Below are 20,310 nucleotides of genomic sequence, written 5' to 3' on the forward strand. Positions count from 1 at the left end.
CCCTCTATAATAGCAGCGAATTATCCAGGGATTCAGAAATCAAGATTGTTGTTCTCATGCAGAGCCAGTCTTACAGATTTTTGAATCATTTCTCTCTACTGCCTATAACATGAATTGTTCTTAAGCTGTCTTTCATCCTTGGACTTGAAGTCGTTGCGCTCAACTTCAAAACACAAATTGAACAACAACAAAGAATATCCACAGCCCTTGTACCAGTCTCTTGAAGTGGCCTCCAAAACCTCAGCTAGGCTTATGAGTAATTCTTTGGCACTGCAAAAGCCAGAATTAGCAGAATTGTCTCTAACGCAAACCTGCCCAWGACTTGGACTTCACCTCCATAAATAGGAACACCCAAAACCCACTCTCCTGAACATGGGGCCAGTGGAYGGGCTTGAAGCAACGGGGCAAATACGGGGCAACCTGGCGCGTTTTAAATATCTGAGGCAACATCAGTCACTAGGCCAAAGCAGCCGGTGCCCACCAGGCATTTGGGCTTCTTTATGAACATAACACAAGGCATTTCCACACAATGCCCAATTTCCACCCAATGCTCAATACACAGCATCTTCTCTTCTTCTGCCAATGGTGTAAATGATGGCAGAATCTGTCCATTCACATCATTAAATCACACAAAAACCCCATAAACTACCAATTTTCTAAAGACTAAATATTCAGATGATTCTTTGCTCTAAACTGTATTTTTCCCTTTTTCTTGTCACATTCAAAGGTTGACATTTTAAGAATGCACTACTCTCTTTTACCGTGCCTTTTACAGAGGGTCTAAATCTCAACTCATCTATGCATTTCAAGACTATTCAAATTCATGAAGACAAAATTATCCTCACTGTCACACCAGTACTTTCAGCTTCAGCCCATTCTAGCTTCATATCAACAACCATTCTTCTTTCCGAGGTGAGGATGCCATCAAGGCAATGGAAGAGCACTGCCTTTCCTGAACGGGCTCTGAGTGCAGCCTCTCGCATCAGTCAAATTCTCCAGTTAACACTCAGCTAATAGGTCAGAAATCAGCCCACACAGAAGATTTAAAACAATGAATATATACACATACATATGCGTATGTATGTATGGTGACTATACACACGTGTTCCTTCAGTTGCTGGGCAGCCCAGCAGTGCCTGGGAGGCAGAGACCTGCCAGACAGGCATTACTGTAGGCAGTGGGTGGCCGTAAGCAGCTACCCTTGTAGCACAGAGGATCATGAAGCTGGGATTTCCTCTTTATTAGCAGCTTCTTCAACCATTTCCTGGTGTTGTGGTCAGTCCTACTGCAAACCCTTAAGGGGTCCGTGGAGGTCACACTGACCCAGCTCTCCCTCATCTCTGAGCTGAGCACGGTTACAGTGCTGGGGAAGGATTCAGGTACATTTCTATCTCTGGAAACCTCTATCTCGGGAACAAAGCAAATGGCTTGTTTAAAGGAAGCCCATGCTTTTGCCAAAATAACATAGAGAACTTACCATAGAAGTCGAAAGGATTTGCTTGCTCAGGACAAGAATAGCCACAGTCGCTAAAAAATGTAATCATTTCCATAGGGTTCCCACAGAAAACCATTTCTCCAAAGCTCATGATGGCTACTTTGTCAAATAGCTGTTGAAACAAAGTAATACATTAGCAGTATCTACTGAGAAGTGCATTAATTCTTGAGTGTAGCTCCTGTTCTTGGTGATAAAAATCCTTTGACAGGAGAAACAGTTTTGACACATTCAAGTTTCCTTAGCATCTGTCTGTCAGAGGAAGTTTGTCCTTTCTATCATTGCTCTCAGTGGTAATGCAAGGTGACGCAGAGCTGTCAGTGTCAGCTGCGTGCAGAGGGAAGGGGGGCCCAAGCACAGCCATGGGAGCTGCACCCTTCTGACCGCAGCTCTATTTGCTTAATTACTGAGCCCCCCGGCGCTTATTGTCCCCCAGCTGTAATCCCAGATTGCTGGGAAGATGAGTTATCTCCGAAGTGCTTAAGGATCTCTCTAGTGCTGTTTGGGCACGTGGTCCCTGACAGCGCCTCTTACCACACGTACCGCAGGGCCCAGGTACCACTCGCAGTGCGGGAAGGCACCAGCTCTCCCGTGTAGCTGTGACACGAGATGCAGTCAGACAGAAAAGAGACGCGTTGCGGCCCCAGGGGAGCCGTGCAGGGTGAGAAGACCAAAGGGGCAACCAGGAATGCAAGGGAGGAATTGGCTCCCCAGTGCAGGCCTGTGACGCGTGGTCATGGTGAACCCACGTGGCCTGACCCAGAGAGGGAACAGCATGGGGAGGGATGGACAAAAGATCCTTTGCCATTCAAAATGATGGAAATCTTGGTCTGTCCCTAGCTGCAAGCATGCAGCTACGCAGGTGGCAAATATGAACATGTAATCATAAATAAATAGGCAATATTTACATATTCATTAATACATGAATGATAAATAAGTAATGATAAATAATAATAATGATTTATATGCCTTGTCCCAAAGCTTTTTTTGTTTTGGTAGCCATATAACATACCAAGATTATTAATACCATTACTTGCACGTTCATTTCGTGTCTGAACATGCCCTCCCACTGTCCAGAGCTGGAAGGTTACAAATAAGACGTCTCTTTTGGATGTGGGGCAGGAGGAAGCACGAGAGCTGCTGTTCTAGATTTTGCACTTTCATTCCCCCAAATTCAAGCACTCTAAATCTGGCAAAAGGAAAAAAAAAAAACAAAAAAGAAGCAACTATTGAGCAGATCTCATTCACCTTCAGGAGCTCTGAGCGAGGCTGGTGGATTGTAATGACCACGATACGGTCCCTGTGGGCCAGCTCGGAGAGCAGGGAGACAATCTGGTTTGCAGTCAGGCAGTCCAGGCCTGTAGTTGGTTCGTCAAGTAGCATGACCTCTGTGAGAACACAAGAAATGTCATTAAAACTCAGGGAAACGGGCAGCAAACGTTACAACTTCTGCCTTCACAGCTAATTTGACAAATACTACAGAAAACACTTCACATGTAAAACTCTAGATGTAAAGCAGAGCACGTATGATCATCAGTGTAGCTTCAGCTTTCAGCTTTAATTAGTGTTGGAGGCTCAGTGTCAGCTTCTGACAACAAGGACATGAACAAGAGCAGCAGGAACAGCACAGTCATTTGGTTCTGAAAATTGCCAAAATAATTTGATGAATATGACTGCTTCTAAGAACAATAGTGATAAAATTCACCACATACATCAGTAAAACAGACATAATTACCTGGAAGCTAATAATGTGAACATGACCAAAAAATGCATGGCATAAACTCACATTAAAAGATAGTTTTATGGACAAGTTCCTATGGGTAAAGGCAGGTATGGTCTGCTTGGCCTTTTTTTTTTTTGTTCTCTTTTTTTGCAATTGATGCAAATGCACTAATTAGGTACTCCAGTAGTCAGGATCTGGGTGCATGATCTCATYTCAGTTAGATCCAAAATATCCTTCCAACAGGAGAAGCTCTCTTAAGACTAACAAACTAAAGTTTCATCTGCTGTTTTCTATGGCTAATCTTCTCATTCACTCAGTTATTCTGCTTTGATTTTTATCTATCTGTTTTTTTTTTTCTTTGCATTAAAACTACAGCCATCTGAAGAAGTGCTCAGACTCATTGCCTTCTTATCAAGAGAAATGGATTCCCATTTCATCAGTGCCTGCAGCCAGGCAGAGCCGTGGATGTGTCTTCTTCACTGTCTAAACTGGAGCTGCCACACGAAGGCCACAGTGCTTCTGAGCACTTAGGTGTCTTGCTGGTGCCTCATCCAAGTGAGCAGACTGTCATTACAAGACAATTCTGATTTTTTGAACTGCAAAACTCAAAAGGTTTTTGTATTTTAAAGATGTTGATGGAGGAGCATGGTGGGAGCACAAAGTGACACAGTTTTGTTTTGAAGATCTGTGTAATGGTACTTACTGGGATCTTGTAGTAGTTGGGCTGCAATCGAAACACGACGTCTCTCCCCGCCTGAAATGCCCACAAGAATACGGCTTCCAATGATTTTGTCAGCAATGTGGCTGAGGCTCAACTCAGCCATAACTGCTTCTACCTGAAAAATAATTACAATTCATAAAGAGCAGTCACTCTTGAATTCAGATCCAAGTGTGCATAGTTAAAAATTGAAAGGAAGAAAAAAAGTAACTATAAGCCTTCCCAATATGCTACTTGCATTCATTCTGCTGAMAATCATTTACTGTGATCTGGCTTCCACCTGTAGAAATTATATATTTTTAATTTGATTTGTATTTATTCTAAAACAATCAGAATTTTACTTTCTGTTAACAGGAAGAGATGCAGCTAGAAGAAGGAACACTCTACATCCTTAGCGTGCTGGTCTAGCTTTCAAGCTAGGGGAGCAGAAAGGCAGATAAATGCTGAATGGAAGACAGGTGAGAGGGAAGACTGACAGCAAGAGCTAGGAATATTGAACCTCAGGAAGAGCCTTTTAGTAGATTTGAAAYGCACTATTTTCTGGAGAAAGTAGGTTGTAGGTTATTAAATCAGTGCTTTATTAGAGCTCCTCTAGTGAGTGAGAGAGAGACAGAGCAGCACCAGGGATGTCTTTGCAGTCCCTGAACACTGCCAAGGTGCACAGCCTCGAAGACTTGGAAAGCCACATTTCCTGGCTGGGAATTGTGCTCCACCCCAAGACCAGCATCTACCCCACCTGTGGCTGTTGCCTCAAAGGGGAGGGATTTATTCCTGCACACAGTGCCAGCCCAGCACCAAGCAGGGGAGCATCTGGGGCCCGTGCCCTACTGGGGCGCAGCTGAAAAAATCTCTGCATGATACTGAGCAAGTCACTTCGCTTCACGTGCCACTTCCTACAGCTGCAGAATAAAAAGTATGAAACTCGTAAATATGAAACACCTCCAGGGAATGAAAATGCTGCTAAGGACAGATGATCAAATACAGACCTTCTTTTTGATGAAGTTGCTGGAGCATTTCTGCCGAGTCAGCAAAGCAGTGTAGGTCAGGGATTCTTGTATGGTGAGGAAGCTCAGCAAAGTGTCATTCTAAAACAGGGCAAAGAGGAAACAACAGTTAGTCCTATAATAATTAAGATCTCGCTTCAGTCAACACACCCTTCACACGTTCTTTTTTTTTTTTTTTTTAACTACCGAAATAGTACTAATTTTAGGACTGAAAGCAGAATCAGATTCCGTTATCCCATTATACTGGCAACTCTTCCTTTTCTTTGCACAAGAGTAAGTACAGTGCACAAAAATTAACTGAGAAGTCCACCTGTGGCACGTAGGAGAAGCAATCCTTAAACTGCTCCTTCTTCAGCTGACGCCCGTTCACATACACCTCGCCAAAGAAGCTGTCTTTATGCTCCAGTCTTCCTGCTACTGCATCCAGAAGTGTTGTTTTCCCTGACCCTTTCAATCAAAAGAAATTAAGAATGGGATGAGATGAATTTTACAATCTCAAGGGCCGTAGCCTCACTTGGAGGGAGATATGAAAAACAGAAAAATATTTTTTCTTGCTAAGATTAAAACAGGCAGTCTGTTAAAGGAAAGTAAATGGGAAACCTTGAAGATGTACCAGCTAATATTTAACTCTCCCAAATTCACATTTCATGGGGAAACATTTGGGTTTAGAGGTAACCTTGTCTGTTACTGAAGTTATAGTTTCTAGTTCGCTGACTGAAGACAGAGCTCTGGAAACCAAGCACCAAGTTATCCAAAGCAGGGCTCAAACCTTAGCCGTGGCTTCATTATTTAAAATACTGGTCTCTGTCAGATTCAACCCACGGCGGAAACAGCTGGTGTTAGTTCCAGTTGTCTCCCTTTTAAAGCAGAAAGCAGACTCACCAGAATTCCCTAAAATGCCCATCATCTGGCCGCTCTCCACGTGAAACGAAACATCCTTGAGGATTTGGCGGGTCCATTTCTTGCSGTAGGAAGGCAGGTCCCACCAGGGCCCGACGCGCTGCCTTGGGGACAAACAGCAGCACCGTGAGACACGCGCCGTTTTAAAGGACCTGTCAGGCGAGCGAGCGCAGCGCGGCTTCCCGCTTGCACTGGTGTGGCGGGGAACCTGAAAGGACTGTACTTTGTTGAAAGACAAATTCGTTTCCTCACACACAGATTTTCTCTTTGATGTTATCTGCAAGATAAAGCAAAGTCCATGCGGGTTTTCCTGACAGTTTGCTCTCCTCACATGGCAAACGTGAGCAGAGGCTTCCTTTGTCAGAGAGGTCAACCAGCCACCAGCCCGTCCAGCCGCAGTCCTTACTGCAGGAGCGGGGTAGGAGCTCAGCTTGCCAGAGCTCCTCCGGAGACCGCCTTCAAACACATGCAAGAGAAGTGCCTCCCAGGAGCCAGAGCCACCCTTCCTCCTCCTCCTCCTGGTCCCCAGCAGCGCGGCTCCCTGCTCCCTACCTGATGGTGTAGCAGAGGCCGCGGGCGCTGACGCTGTTTCGGGGCTGTGCCTCGGCCTCGTCGCCCTCCCGCGACATGGTGGCCGCTGCGGTGGCCACCAGCCAGGCCCTGCGCCCCCAGGCCGGCACTCAGGCACTGTCCCGAGGGAGGAGGGCACCGCCACCCTCTCCTCTCCTCGCCCGCCCGCCCACAGCGATAGGCGCCCGCCCGGGCGCTATCTGATGGACCTTCACCCGCCCACGAGCTGCTCCCTGCCCGCGGGGTCACGCGCGCGCCGGGCTCCCCGCCGCGCTCCGCGGCTCCTCGGCGCGCAGGGAGCAGCCGGCGCGGGACGCGATGGCGGCAGAGACGCCYGCTCCGAGCGGCACCAGTGACAGCCCACGGGCACCCGGCGCCGCGGCGGTGAGTGCGGGAGAGCGGCCTCGCACGGGGCAGGGCTCCTTCTGCCCGGCAAGGGCACCCCAAAACCAGGGTGGCAGAGGGAGCAGCGTCAGCTCCCCCGCGGGGTCCCCCACGCGCTGATGCACCTTCTCCCCCTCGATGTACCAGCTGCTGACTCAACAGCGGCTGTAGCGAAGAGCATAGGCATGTGGCTGTATTGGGTAGTTAATTCATTATTTTGAGCATTTCAGTATTTGGGTCCTGAGCGGTCACCACTTGCAACTACCATGTGTTGCTTGACAGGATGGTGACAAGGAAACCATCCTCTCCGCTGGTACGGCAGTGATTCCCTGCTCGGGGCACGGTGTCGCAAGGAACTGCAATGTTTTGGCTGCTGTAACTTACACATTTCTGTATATGTTGCTTTGAGCTTAACATTCCAGAAGTTGATAACTTTTTTCGCAGATAAATCACAATAAAATCCATTTCTCTACAAGATAATGAAATGCAGGTCAACTCCCTTTTGAACATAGGAAGTCAAAATTAAACAAAAYCCCTAGTGCCACATGCCTGGCCTCCTCCCAGGCCTCTGAGCAAAGTACGTTTCTCACTGCATAAGAAACAACATATTTCCACCCCAGACAGTTGTGCAGCACGGGCACTTGTATGAGCACTGTTGCTACACCTCAGTAAATGTATTCACCTTCCTGCTTCTTTTCCTATGAGCTCAAAAGTCTTAACAGCAACTTAGCTATTGCAATTAATCCAAATAATAATCTCTCCCAATAAAGGTCCAAGACAGTATTTTTTGCTCTGAAGAAGATAACAGTCTGTATTTCACGTACAGTGGAAAATCAAATGTCCTTGAGGTCAGAGAACTCAACTACCAGGTAAAAGTCCTACTTTACTTGCTTCCCGTTAGCTTGCCGCACACCCAGCGGTTCCCTGCGTCTGTCCCTAAGCYGCTCCAACAAGAGCTCCAAGCTGAGGTTCACGACACTGGTTCACACAAGTGCTGTGTGTCAGGCACCCAGGGGCCCTGCGTGTGCAAAGGCAGCGGGATTGGGGGTTTGGCTAAATATCCCATGGGAAAGCGAGGGGAGAAGGCAGGGGAGAAGGCAGGGAAGAAGGCAGCCCCTCGGCTTGCTTTATCTCACAGCATGGAGCTCAAGGAGGCTCCTGGGGCTTTCCTGCCAGGCAGGAGAGCAGCAGCCCTTGGTAGCAAGATGAGCCCGTGGCCAGGGATATTTTTCTTCTCTTTTGTGCCACCGTYGTGTACGAATTAGATTTCACAATGCTGCCTGTTTGTTTTCCACCCCAAAATACAATCTGGAAAGTTATGAAATGTGCACATATTTGGACTAATGAAGTAGGTAGTATTTGCCTTTAAGAGATAAAAGTGTATTTCAATTTTCAGTTCCAAGTCATTTCAAAACAGTCAGATAACAACATACAATAGTCATAAATTGCCTCAAAGATAAGTGGTAGTAATAAGTCATATAGAAGATAGAGATAACTTCAGTAATTAGCAGGAATAAGAAACAACAAACCATTGCAACCATAGTTGGCTGTAAAAACCTCCCCTGTATTTCTGAAAATTTACAGTATTATCACCGTGCGTTTCCTCCTTTGTAACATCTCAACTCTGGATGTATTTATTGCCAAATAGTTTGATATCCTAWCTGAAAGGCTTGTTTTTCCTTTTGTTTTTACTCTTAGGTTAATTTGGCAACCCAGATTCCCTGGTATGAGAATCTAGCACAGATGAGGATGCCTTGGGCCTGCAACTCCGGGCCGGATTCTCACGTGTCCATAATCCAGAACCTGAATTTAAAAGTTCAAAGCGGCCAGATGCTGGCAATTATAGGAAGCACGGGTAAGAGCCACCAGTTTTCCTGATTTAACTCCAGATAAACCATACACAGCTCGTAACAACACTGTGCAGCCTGCTGAGCTGCCAAATCTAGCTGAGACCCCGCTACTGCAAACGCATCACGTTCTGTAAAATGCCAAGCGTGAGAATACACAGAATCTGAATGGACTGAAATCTGACTTTCCCTAGGAAAGCTGCTTTTGCTACGAGCTGCACGTTTGTTACCTGTGTGTTTCTTGTGTCGCTGGGTGGCCTTAGAGCTGTGGCCTGCGCTCCTGGCTCMGCTTCGGAACAGGGGAACTGCGGACCCCAAAGGAAAGATTAGTCAGATAAACAGGCATTTCCTTCAGATACAAACATAYTAACAGCATAACATATCACATTCAGATTAACTTTACAGAAATATAAGAAAAAAAAGGAAGATTCCTCTTTTGTTCTACCTACAGTGACTTTAAGAAGGCCTCCACTTTCCTGCATATTTTTCCTTTCGTTTTCTGGTGGGACTGGTTTAATCTTCTCCAGGGCAAGGCTGACTAATGGAAAGCTGGCCTTTACCCTACGCAGTTAGTTGGAAGGCGCAGTTAATAGGAAGGTGACCAGTTAAATTGAACTGAATAGTATCCCTGGCTTGGAGGTAAAACCACCTCATGCTTTGTCTCCTCGGCATCCTGAGATCAGATTAGCTGTAATACAGTGAAGATATTCTCTTAAAAGAAAGAAAAAAAAAAGGAGATTTTTTTCCTAGCACGTCTTCAATGAAATTCAAGTTATGCTTTAGAAATTCCCACAAGCAACAGAAAAAATAATATGTTGAGTTGCAGACACGGTACTTTTGTAAGGTAACGCATGCTGAGCATAAACCCCTTTCAGCAAACTAGTCAAACTATTTTTAAAAGCTGTTTATCATCTATTTCATCAAATGCCTTAGTAAAATAGATTAAACTGCTGATGGGTTTCACATTGTCGATGGCAATCAATATGTCATTCTTAAACAGAGCAATACACGGTTTACAGATGGATGGGTTTCTTTTTTTTAAATGTATATATTAAGAAACAAGTGTGGAGTTAATCTTTCAACAGACAGACTTGAAATAAATGACATCTAATCATAATAAGAGAACTCTGCATGTTTACATACACTATCGTACAGCATAAGGGAAAAAGTCGTTTGCAATTTAATTCCAAATCAGGCTTTGTTTTCATTGTTTTACTTTGTAGGGGACAGCTTTTCTGAATTATTTAAATGACTTCTTTTTTTCTTATCATAAAGATTTTTTATTTAAATCATGATTATGATGTTTTTTGGTAGTCTAACCGTAGCTTCTCAGCACCTTAGTGGTGTCACTGTTCAGGCTGCCGTTTCTGAGCGCGCAAGAGCCCCGGCTCACACCACAGGACACCACCTTTCACCAGGGCCTCATAAGTGAGAGGTGACAGGTGACCAGGGGAGAGAGGTCACCTTTTCAGATCAGATAGTCAGCGACCAAAGGAAAACCAGCAGTTAGATGAGAAAGGCCTAAGCCACGCGCTCCATTCTGCAAGAGAGAGGTTTCCTCAACGTGAGCTCTGCAGTTGGCCAGCATTTCCCCCGAGGGCCAGTCTGTCTGGGGGGCTTCAGAACAGCCTCAAAAAGGGTTAGGAAACAGCCAATGAAGAACTAAAACTTCTACCATTTCTTCCTGCAACTACATCACTCCTTCACTCCTTAAATTAGTCCCCTAGAAATTCATTTATTTCTCTCTCTTTATTTATTTTTTTTTTTTCTAGCTGGTGGAAAAACGTCCCTGCTTGATGTGATAACCTGTCGGGATCACGGAGGCAAAATCAGCTCGGGTCAAATCCTGATCAACGACAAACCCAGCACTCCCCAGCTGGTGAAGAAATGCATCGCCTACGTGCACCAGGACGACCGGCTGCTCCCCCACCTGACTGTCCAGGAAACGCTGCTGTTCGTGGCCAAGCTGCGCCTCCCAAAGCATTTCTCAGACTCTCAGAGGAAAAAAAGGGTAATGAAAAGGGAAAAAAAAGAAGTTGTCCGAAATGGGTCTGACAGGAATTACCCAAGGGATCCTCTGTGTTTGGAGTCAGAATAGCTAATTGGCATTTTTTTTAATGTAGATTATGAATTATAACCCTTTTTCTTCTTTTAAGATAGAAACCAGCAACTGTTCCAAAGCTCATAAAAACTGGCAATTTAGAGAAAGCTGAAGAGAGGCTGAAAAAGCTGGAGGGTCAACAACATCATCTCTGCCAGTGGAGCCTTTTTTTCAAGGGGCTCTTGGAGAGCTGAATTTTAACCCTCAGTTTTAACCCTCGCGATTCCGTCCCTCGGGAGCTGCAGGAGGCCGAGCAGCAGCCGCGGGGCTCACGCTCTCCCGCTCGCTCCGCAGGTGGCCGACGTGGTGGCGGAGCTGCGGCTGCGCCCGTGCGCCCACACGCGCGTGGGCAACGAGTACGTGCGCGGCGTGTCCGGCGGCGAGCGCCGCCGCGTCAGCATCGGCGTCCAGCTCCTCTGGAACCCGGGTAAGGCCGGCGCTGGAGCAGCTTCACCCCTCAGCCCTGGAGGTGCCTCTGGGAGCCATCCCCCATTCCCGCCCAAACTCCCGGGAGCGCGTCCAGGGCTGCCCCATGCGCAGCTCAGCCTGACGTTTGCTTTTCGCTCGACCGCGTGGTGCTCTCTACGGCGCAGGCCTTTTGGCCGAGCAAGACCTCTGGTTTGTTTTCCTTACGCCTCCATACGCCCCCATAGGGACTATTGACACGTGTGATGGTAACAGGGAAGGTCACGGGCTTGGCTACGCGGCCATTCGTTGCTGCCTTAGGCCAGCCGCTGACATGGCTCACGCCACGAGCACGCTGAAAACTACCATCGTCTTCAGCAGAAGCAAAATTCAAGGCTAACCCGGGCAAAGTGAGTGCCCTATTTGTCCTTCGGTACATCAGCACCTCTAATAACCTCATCTGAGCAGCTCTTGAGAGAGTTCTTCTAGCTGTTCTGCTTGAACTGGGAGAAGGAGCTAAGAAGTTATTGCTCATATAGAGTTATAATTTAGTTATTAGAGGCAAACAGAAGTTTGCTTTTTTTGGTTTTTTTTTTTTTTTTTTGTAATAACTGATGCTCAGGGATAGACGTGCTGCTACTCAAGTCAAAAAATCACGAGTTCTAGAAAAAACAAGTAGATCTTCCTTTACTTTTCAACTGTTCGAGCAGGGTCGGCTAGAGCAGGGGTCCAGGACGGCATCCAGGCAGCCTGTGAATGTCTCCCAGGATGGAGCCTCCACAGCCTCTCTAGGCCACCTGCTCCAGGGCTCAGCCACGCTCATGGAAAGATACCAGTTTTACAAGGACCCTGAATCTACTTCCCCATGTGAATCAGGAACAGCATTTTATTTCCAGCAGCAGCGAGACAAGATTTAAAATAAGTATTCTCTGCCATTATGCTCTGCAAGTTAAGAAAGAAATATGCCCATTATTAAATGTTATTTGTTGCTGCTGTGAAATACRATTTTGATACTTTTTTTTTCTTTYTATGTGAGGGAGATTTCAGGCAATAGCACCATTTCACTTGGAATCTGTTTCTGAGATGGAACACACTGCCCTACACAGATAACCTGTTTGTCTTTGGCAGGAATACTGATACTGGATGAACCCACGTCTGGACTGGACAGTTTTACTGCTCATAACCTTGTGATCACGTTATCCAGGCTGGCCAGAGGAAACAGATTAGTTCTCCTTTCTGTTCACCAGCCCCGGTCAGATATCTTTCAGCTTTTTGATTTAGTTCTGCTGCTGACTTCTGGAGTCACTGTCTATTCTGGAACAGCTAGAGACATGGTCCAGTATTTCACAGAACTAGGCTATCCCTGCCCCAAGTACAGCAATCCTGCCGATTACTACGGTTAGTATCAAACGTTGCCATAAAGGAAAAATGCTGCTGGAAATCATTTGCTTTGGGAAGTGTATCAACTAACACATTTCATTTTCATTGACCATAACTAGCTTGTGGCTAGAAGGACCTGAATCAATACTGCAGCAAGTTCACTTTTTAATAAAACCCTTGCTTATCTATCAGTACAGGAAATGTAACAAAACCAGGAGATATGGGCAAAATCAATTTTTAATAATTCTCCTCCCATTCCTGCCAGGTGTAATAACTCTCCTGCATGCTTAGTACCCTTAATGTCATGTTTTATCTGGCTAGAATTGTTATCCTCACTGAAAAAGGAAGGGCTGAGCTGGTGAATTGCTTTCTGAGAACAGTCATTCTCTGGCTTCTTACTCAGGAAAGGTGGGAAGCAACAGCCTCCCAAGGTGAGGAATAGCCCATACCTGGGAAAGAAAAGTGCTGCCCACCCGGGCATATTGGAAAGGGGAAACAAAATAACCCCAAATTGTTTTTTTCCTCATCTCAAAGAACTTTAACTGCCTGGTTCCAAATCCTTCTCTAGCTGCCCTTTGCATCCCCCGCAGGGAATCTGGCCCTGGGCCTGAGGGCAGCAGCCTCCTGACCGGGACGGGTCAGCCCCAACCGCGGCCCGTGGCCCTCGATCCGGCTCCAGAGCCTGCGGAGAGGCCCAAGTGCAGCGCCCTGGGGTTGCGCTTGTATTGCAGCCRGGGGCAGCTCTTATCAGCTGCACTGAGATAAACAGAAACAAACCTGGATGTCCACCCCCTCCAGGGACACTTTTGTCCCTAAATGCAGCTGTGAGATGGGCTTGCAACAGCCCACACATGGATGAGGTATTTCAGGTGCTTCCCTCCTTTCTGATTTCTCTGCCACTGCGGGAGGGAGGAAAGACACCCACAGAGCCCCACCATATGAGAGAGTCTGGCCAGGAGGAGAGTGGAAACGGGGGTCCTAGAATGGGATTAAGTTAAAAAAAATACTGGTTTCATTAGTTTAAAACACAGTATTAAGTGAATTATTGCTATTGCTGTGTTGTCCCTGGGTAGTGCTCACTGGAACCTTTCTCGATTTCGGGTCAAGTTTATGGAACGTCTGCATGATAGAAAAGGGATGATAACTCTTTTAACAGACAGAGAAAAACCTTACCCTTCAAGCCAAAGTTACACAATGGATTATAAATGTCTGAAGTACCAGGAAGGAAACGTGAATTGTTCATTCCCAGCATCAAATTCATTATTCACTATTAAAATGAGACAAAAATCTGAAATAATATATTTCAARTCTTATAATGGGCAGTTATGAAATCTGTTAGTGGTTCATCAGATAATTAAGTAACACTATTTACACCCCTTTCCCAAGAAACCAACACACATTAACAAGCTGTTCTTCTCTAACTGCTAAAGTGATTGATCAAGTTTTAAGAATAACCATTGCAGCTTAATTTATTCACACAGATTGTACCTTTTGTTCACAATACAACCTCTGCTTCTAGATGACATTTTCACACGCCTAGCACAGGCTCATGCCAGATAATGTCTTGCAGTTGATCTGACCAGCATCGACAAACAGAACGCAGAAAAGGAGATGGAAAGCCAAAGAAGAGCCAATGCTCTTGCCAGYTTGTTCCTAGAGAAAGTCAAAGGCTTCGATAATTTCTTATGGAAAGTTACTGAAGGAAACGACAGTGTCACCACCTCCAGCAAACAAAGGTAAGCAATATGAAGAACATAGATGTGGAATAACTGCCCCAGCTTGAGCTTTTTTCAACTTTCTTTATCTTTTCGTTTGGGCAGTTCCCATGGAAATGCAGAGGAGTCTATTAACATGCCTTCCCATTCGAGTGACCACTTACCAGGAGCCCTAAAGCAGTTCACAGTATTATTAAGGTAAGCTCTACCATAAACAAATACCCATCATATTCATTTGTATTTTTAAAATATGAAGGAAGAAGCCCAAGTGAGTTGAGCACGTGCTGAAAGTTCAGAGAGGGAGCAATAGGATGGAGTGAGCCCGGGAGGGAAACAGCCTCTGTGCCAGGTCTCCCCAGACACCCGAGCTGCCCCATTTCTGCCCCAGCCCCAGTCCCCTCCTGCTCACATTGCTGAGAGCCCATGGGGTCGAGCTGTGGCAGGAGGACAGGGATATTTCTGTCTGTTTTGGGGGGCTGTTGTCCTAACTGCTGTGACCTGACCCTCAGCAAATCCAAGGAGCCAAGCCCGGCTCAGGCACTGCTACCCTCACCCTGGGGCTCAGATTTAAAGTCAGATTTAAAGTTTTGCAGAGTAGAGACAGCACAGAAGTTCTATAAGCATCTATATATGTTTTTATATATATATAATATATATAAAAATTTTATATATTATATATATATATTATAACCAACCAGCTCCATACATGTAGAATGTCATTGTCAGGCTCCCCTAAGCTCTGCACCCTCAAAATAGAAAACAGACGCTCCTGCCCCACTGCCTTTCACGAAGCTTTCAGTAYTTCAGCCCTGAAATAGTAGGTGAGTGCAGGTGCTCAGTAGCTTTGATTAAGGCTAGACATTTGCAGGACCCCACACGTGAATTCCTGCCTGTCCTCCCCAGAGACAACAAGTTTCACAAATGAATGTTAGGAGAGCATTTGAGGCAATATATCTAAATATATCTGACATTAGCAAGTACTGTACCTTACCGTAAATGTTGCTGTTTTCCTAGTCGTCAAGTCTCCAATGACTTCCGAGATCTTTCAACGCTATTAATCCATGGATTTGAGGCCCTTCTCATGTCATTACTGATTGGATTTTTGTACTATGGCCATGATAAAAACAGACTTTCTATTCGTGACACAACAGCACTGTTGTACATGATAGGTGCACTAACCCCATTCACAGTGATTTTGGATGTTATTGCCAAATGTAAGTGTCAGTTTTATTGTAAATGTTCTAAGCAATCAAAACTAGAAAGTAATTTTTTRATCAATGAAAAATTACACGTATTGAAGGCAACTCTAGGATGAAATCAACCTGTTTGTTTCTGTATTGCAGGTCATTCAGAAAGAGCGATGCTTTATCATGACTTGGAGGATGGAATGTATTCTGTGAGCCCATACTTCTTTGCCAAGGTAATTGGTTTTGTTCAGGAAATGCACACAGCTGGCTTTAAAGGGGGGAAAAAAAGAATAATTTTTATATATATAAATGATCACACATTGCTCCTTTGTGCCTGCCAGCTACGGCTACCGTTCCTGCTCTCGTTAAATCCCAAACTGCTCCAGACCTGTTGCCATAAATCACCTGTTGCCTAGGCCAGAAAAGCAGTAGAGGAATTTTTCACTGGGTTATTTGGCCAAAATTTGGGGATCCTGCAGGACAAATCTGAGGGTTTACATTCTGACAGTTATGACAGCTTGACATACTGGCATATTTTGTTAGCTGAAATATCTTTGAAAGCTGCATAACACGATGTGATCCATAAAACAGAAAATTCATATTAAGTGCTAYAGCAACTGTAGAACAGAAATAGCAAGACGCTGTGACCATTCCAACAGCTGTTTGAGACTGTGGTGGTCAGAAAAACACAACTGTATTGGCTGCATATAGAGCCACAACTTCTGGAATTGAATTGCAGAGGATTTCTCTTTTAAATAATGTTCTCCCTCTCATAAAGATTTAGAATAATACTGCCTTTGTGATTTTGCCACCTGAGTTCCGCTTGCCATGGCATCTGTAATTCAGGTTTCCATTTCTGCATGAGATTTTAAATGCTTATTAGTGGTTGACAGAGAAAAATATTCTTTGCGTTCTGTCACAGGGATTGTGTGCTGTTCATAGAAAGAGCTATGTGATTTGTTACAACCCTACTGCCATCCTTTAATATTAAGACTTTAGGAAAAAATAGTAATACTTTGCAAACCTTTAGCTATTTGATAGATACCCTAAGAAATCCATCCTAATCTACCCTAGATATCCTAAGCATATTTTTGGTTTACAGTGAATTAAGTAGTTACCCAAGTGGGCTGCCCTCGGAATGAGGTGGGGAAGGGATCAACCGTAATGGCAGTTTTACCTCGAGCCTGATTCCGTGTTTGAYTCCACTGAAATTTGGACAAAGCAACAGTCGCAGCGAGGCAGTAACAGGACCAGTACTATCAAGTCTACAAAGGAAAAGAGGGAAAGTGTCTTAAATTCTTAGAAACTGATTAAAATGAAACAAGCATCAATTCCTTAACAAGAAGCCGATCAATTTAGCCAATAGTCATAGGAATTATTATAGCTAGGAAACAAGTTAGGGACATTTCTCATTTTGTTGTCCTTTTTTTTTTTTTTTTAAATAATGTCCCCAGTAACACCTAAAAAAGAGATCATTTTAAAGGAGTATTTCCCATTGACTTCTTAAAAATAGTCCACAAGTGCCATAAGAGGCATCCTAGCAGGTTTTGTGGTTGCAGCTTATTTTTCTCTCTCTTTTTTCCAACCCATCCCCAACTCCCCTTCCTGAACAGATCTTGGGGGAGCTGCCAGAGCACTGCGCTTTTGTGATCATTTATGGGATTCCCATCTACTGGCTGGCAAACCTGAACCCGGAGCCRGAGCATTTCCTCATGAACTTCCTCATGGTGTGGCTGGCCGTGTACTGCGCCCGCACCATGGCGCTCTGGGTGGCCGCGCTGCTGCCCACCTTGCAGCTCTCGGCCTTCTTCGGCAACGTCCTCTTCACCTCCTTCTACCTGAGCGGCGGCTTTGTCATCAGCCTGAAGAACCTCTGGACAGGTAGGACGGCCTCGGCGTGGAAAAGAGGGCGCTTCCATCAGCGCTCGCCGAGCGGGCGCCGTGCGGGCAAGCGCCGCTTTGCTCCCACGGCGAGGGCTGCCCTCCTGCGGGGCGAGCGGGCACGTTGCTGCCTTGGCACCCGCCTCTGCCTCGGAAACGGAGGCAGCAACAGCAGTGGGTTTGCTTACAAAGAGCACGAGTGAAAGGCCGGGTTTATCCCTGCGCAGTTCCAGGAGCAGAACTAGAGTCAGYAGATGAATTTGAAACTCTGCTGAGTCTTAGTTGGCAGTAGGAGACTGATTCAGATATTAACCGCCCTCTTATTTTCCATTTCTGCCTAGTTAGATATCTGCCCTTGTCTTCAGTAATGAATTATTTGTCTACAGTCTCTAGAAACCAAGAAATTAGACAAACCTGTGGCGACAACACAGCTATATTTGGGCCGCCAGTATCTTTTGTGTATTTACATCAATTCCTTTCCTTCTGCTATTTTTTTTTCCAGTTCCATTCTGGATTTCCAAAATATCTTTTCTGAGATGGAATTTTCAAGGCCTGATGCAAGTTCAGTTTAACGAATTCACCTATGAAGTGGCTATTGGAAACAYTACCCTTCGCATACCCGGAAAACTAGTAAGTTACTCTCCAGTAGAAACATTTAGAGCTGATAGTTACGTAAAGTGCCATTTACAGGCCCGTCCTATTTCATGTAGATACCACAGGCCACGAATTCACCATTCCCAGGCAGGAAGCAAAGTCACATTGTGTATTTTAAGGCATCTCTTTGCTGCCGGGAGCTTGGGGCTGTTGGCCTTTGGACAGTGTTGGGGCTGACGCCCCAGCCCTGGCCTGGGGGAGCTCAGAGAGGGGAAGGAAGCGAGAAGCCCCAAACCTGATGAAACTCTGTGAGGCTGTTCCCACACCAGCATTTGCAGAATAGAGAAGGGGACCTGGAAGAGTCTTCCTGGCTCCTGCAGTGCTCCCGGCACAGGGATGCGCCTGGTGCCTGCTCGGAGCTGGCAGGCTGGGAATGGGCTGCCCATGGAAACTGCTTTTCTGCATTTTGGTGGCTCTGGGCTGCTCAAAGCCCCCTTGCAAAGGGCGATGTGAGGTCTCGYGGGCAGCTTCCCAAGCGGAGGTATTTGGCTGCGGGAGCCGCTGYCCCAGAGCTGCCTTGTGAGGGCCCCCGAAACACCCCCAGAGGCACAAAGGCCACCCCCAGACAGAGCCGGGCGCTCACTGACACAGCGGCGGAACCTCCGGACGCCTCCCACGGCCACAGCTGCCGGCACGCCGGCCTCAACGTGCCCAGGGGTCTGGCAGCGCGCCCTCCTGCACCTTCCCGTGAAGCTGACCTGGAGCGCGAGCACCGCGTGCAGGATGCACCGGCCCAGGAGAGGCGCCGCTTCCCGCGGGAGAATCCTGCCGCTGCCTAACCCTGTGCTCTCTGCGCCTACAGGTAATTCAGTCTCTGGACCTGGATTCTCAGCCTCTCTATGTGAGCTACCTCATCCTCACGGGGATCATCCTCATCTTCCTCATTCTGTATTACCTGTCGCTGAGGTTCATCAAGCAGAAATCACATCAGAACTGGTAACAGCGAAACACGTAGCGGAGTACAGGGTCCCTTGCCCAAAAGCACTCATCTTTGCTCCTCYTGGAAAGCACCCAAGCTTATTTTCTGCAGCCTTCGGAGATGTCACTAATTCCTGCTAGCAGGAGCAGGTATGTGCACAGTGTGCAGGACTGAAGTGAGTCCTGGGAGCCACAGGATGGCAGCAGAACTCCAACAGTGCCGAGGCGGCTCGTGCTCCCGGGCTCCCACCGCACTGCAGCCGACACCGGAACCCRGACCGAGACTCCCAGTTCTGTTTTTCACATACGGCTTCATAGGTGGCAAGGCACGTCCGAGGCATCTACAGCTTGTAACAGGCTGAGCTGTGGGCCCGGGATTCGGAAGGGCCTGTCCCAGTTTATGATAGCCGAGGTCTTAGCTGATATTTTTGGAATGTATAGGGATCATGTACTGAAGTAAGGAACCTGCGAGAGCAGCAGTATTGGCACATCCGACAGCACTTTGTTTCTGTAGCAAGTATTAAATTCAGCACTCACACAGAATGATGCAGAGAAGAAGAACACGGAGAGAGAAATTCACTAAAGYTTCAGGAGAACCTGTATAGGCAAGGACAGAAAACAAATATTAATTATTCTGTGTTGCTTATCATTGCTCAAGAGCTTTAAGATTTTGTCTGTATTCTTCCACTTAGGTGCTATTGATGCCCCAAATAAGTAWTTCCTCATTGTATCAACTATTTCTTGTATAGATAAAATTATCTTATCTTCTTGTATCCATTTTTAAGTATAAATGCACAAAAAAATGACCGTACTGCTCATGCTTTTCTCCACACTGGTACCCAATGYAGCAATTTGCCAGCATTGGTTCCTACCTCCAGTGGAAAACATCAAACCTTTSCACCCACTAAGGATCTATGGCACAATCCATGCAATGCTTGTAATCCCGCACCTACCTGTGTGTAATCAGAAGCCAAGTGCTCAGAGAATTAGAGAAGAGCAGATCAACSGCCATAATTCATGTCTGGTCACGGTGAGCACACATGCAAATTAGGTGCTTAGTGGTGCAAACATTTTATATGATTGGGCTGCTGGTTTTGTAACGTTCGTGTGCATCGCTGTGCGTGTGAATACATCTGAAAACTCCCAAGTGCATCTTCTCCTTCCATGTGCTTCCATGTGCTGTGCACACTCAGAACTCCTGCCTAGCCGGCTGTCTAGCGCCCTCGACAGTGTTACGTGAAGCTGATTTTTTTAAAAGAAGAAATAAAAATGAAACCCCACCCATGTTGTATTACTTCCACTTGGCAAGTAGGGCTGCCCCATTGCTTGCCACAGAGGACACACGAGACTCCATTCTGAGGAAGACTCTAGACTAAAGACTTGGAGTAAGTCTGAAAGAAACCACCAGCTCCAGCCTCACACACTCACGAA

The 20,310-nt window shown here is 46.1% G+C and overlaps 2 protein-coding genes across 2 annotated transcripts in view; one reads left to right on the top strand and one right to left on the bottom strand.

The window, feature by feature from the left end:
• Positions 1-6,466, bottom strand: part of ABCG5 (ATP binding cassette subfamily G member 5) — a 13,147-nt gene extending 6,681 nt beyond the window's left edge. The window contains exons 1-7 of the mRNA XM_026046236.1: positions 6,390-6,466; positions 5,820-5,941; positions 5,248-5,384; positions 4,920-5,018; positions 3,919-4,051; positions 2,741-2,880; positions 1,478-1,607 (exon numbers count right to left, since the gene is read on the bottom strand). Coding sequence (XP_025902021.1) covers positions 1,478-1,607; positions 2,741-2,880; positions 3,919-4,051; positions 4,920-5,018; positions 5,248-5,384; positions 5,820-5,941; positions 6,390-6,466 — 838 coding nt within the window. The remainder of the gene's footprint in view (positions 1-1,477; positions 1,608-2,740; positions 2,881-3,918; positions 4,052-4,919; positions 5,019-5,247; positions 5,385-5,819; positions 5,942-6,389) is intronic.
• Positions 6,467-6,725: 259 nt separating this feature from the next.
• On the top strand, positions 6,726-20,294 carry ABCG8 (ATP binding cassette subfamily G member 8). Its single transcript, XM_026046237.1, has 13 exons — positions 6,726-6,791; positions 7,562-7,660; positions 8,490-8,646; positions 10,411-10,649; positions 11,034-11,166; positions 12,273-12,542; positions 14,095-14,260; positions 14,345-14,437; positions 15,254-15,453; positions 15,583-15,659; positions 17,040-17,307; positions 17,810-17,937; positions 18,764-20,294. Exons 1-13 carry the CDS (start codon positions 6,726-6,728, stop codon positions 18,899-18,901), a joined length of 2,034 nt encoding a protein of 677 aa, XP_025902022.1. The 3' UTR covers positions 18,902-20,294.
• The last annotated feature ends 16 nt before the right edge of the window (positions 20,295-20,310 follow it).

Source organism: Nothoprocta perdicaria, unplaced genomic scaffold, assembly GCF_003342845.1.
Source record: "Nothoprocta perdicaria isolate Ctin4 unplaced genomic scaffold, notPer1 scaffold_43, whole genome shotgun sequence".
In the NCBI taxonomy this organism is placed as follows: Eukaryota; Metazoa; Chordata; class Aves; order Tinamiformes; family Tinamidae; genus Nothoprocta; species Nothoprocta perdicaria.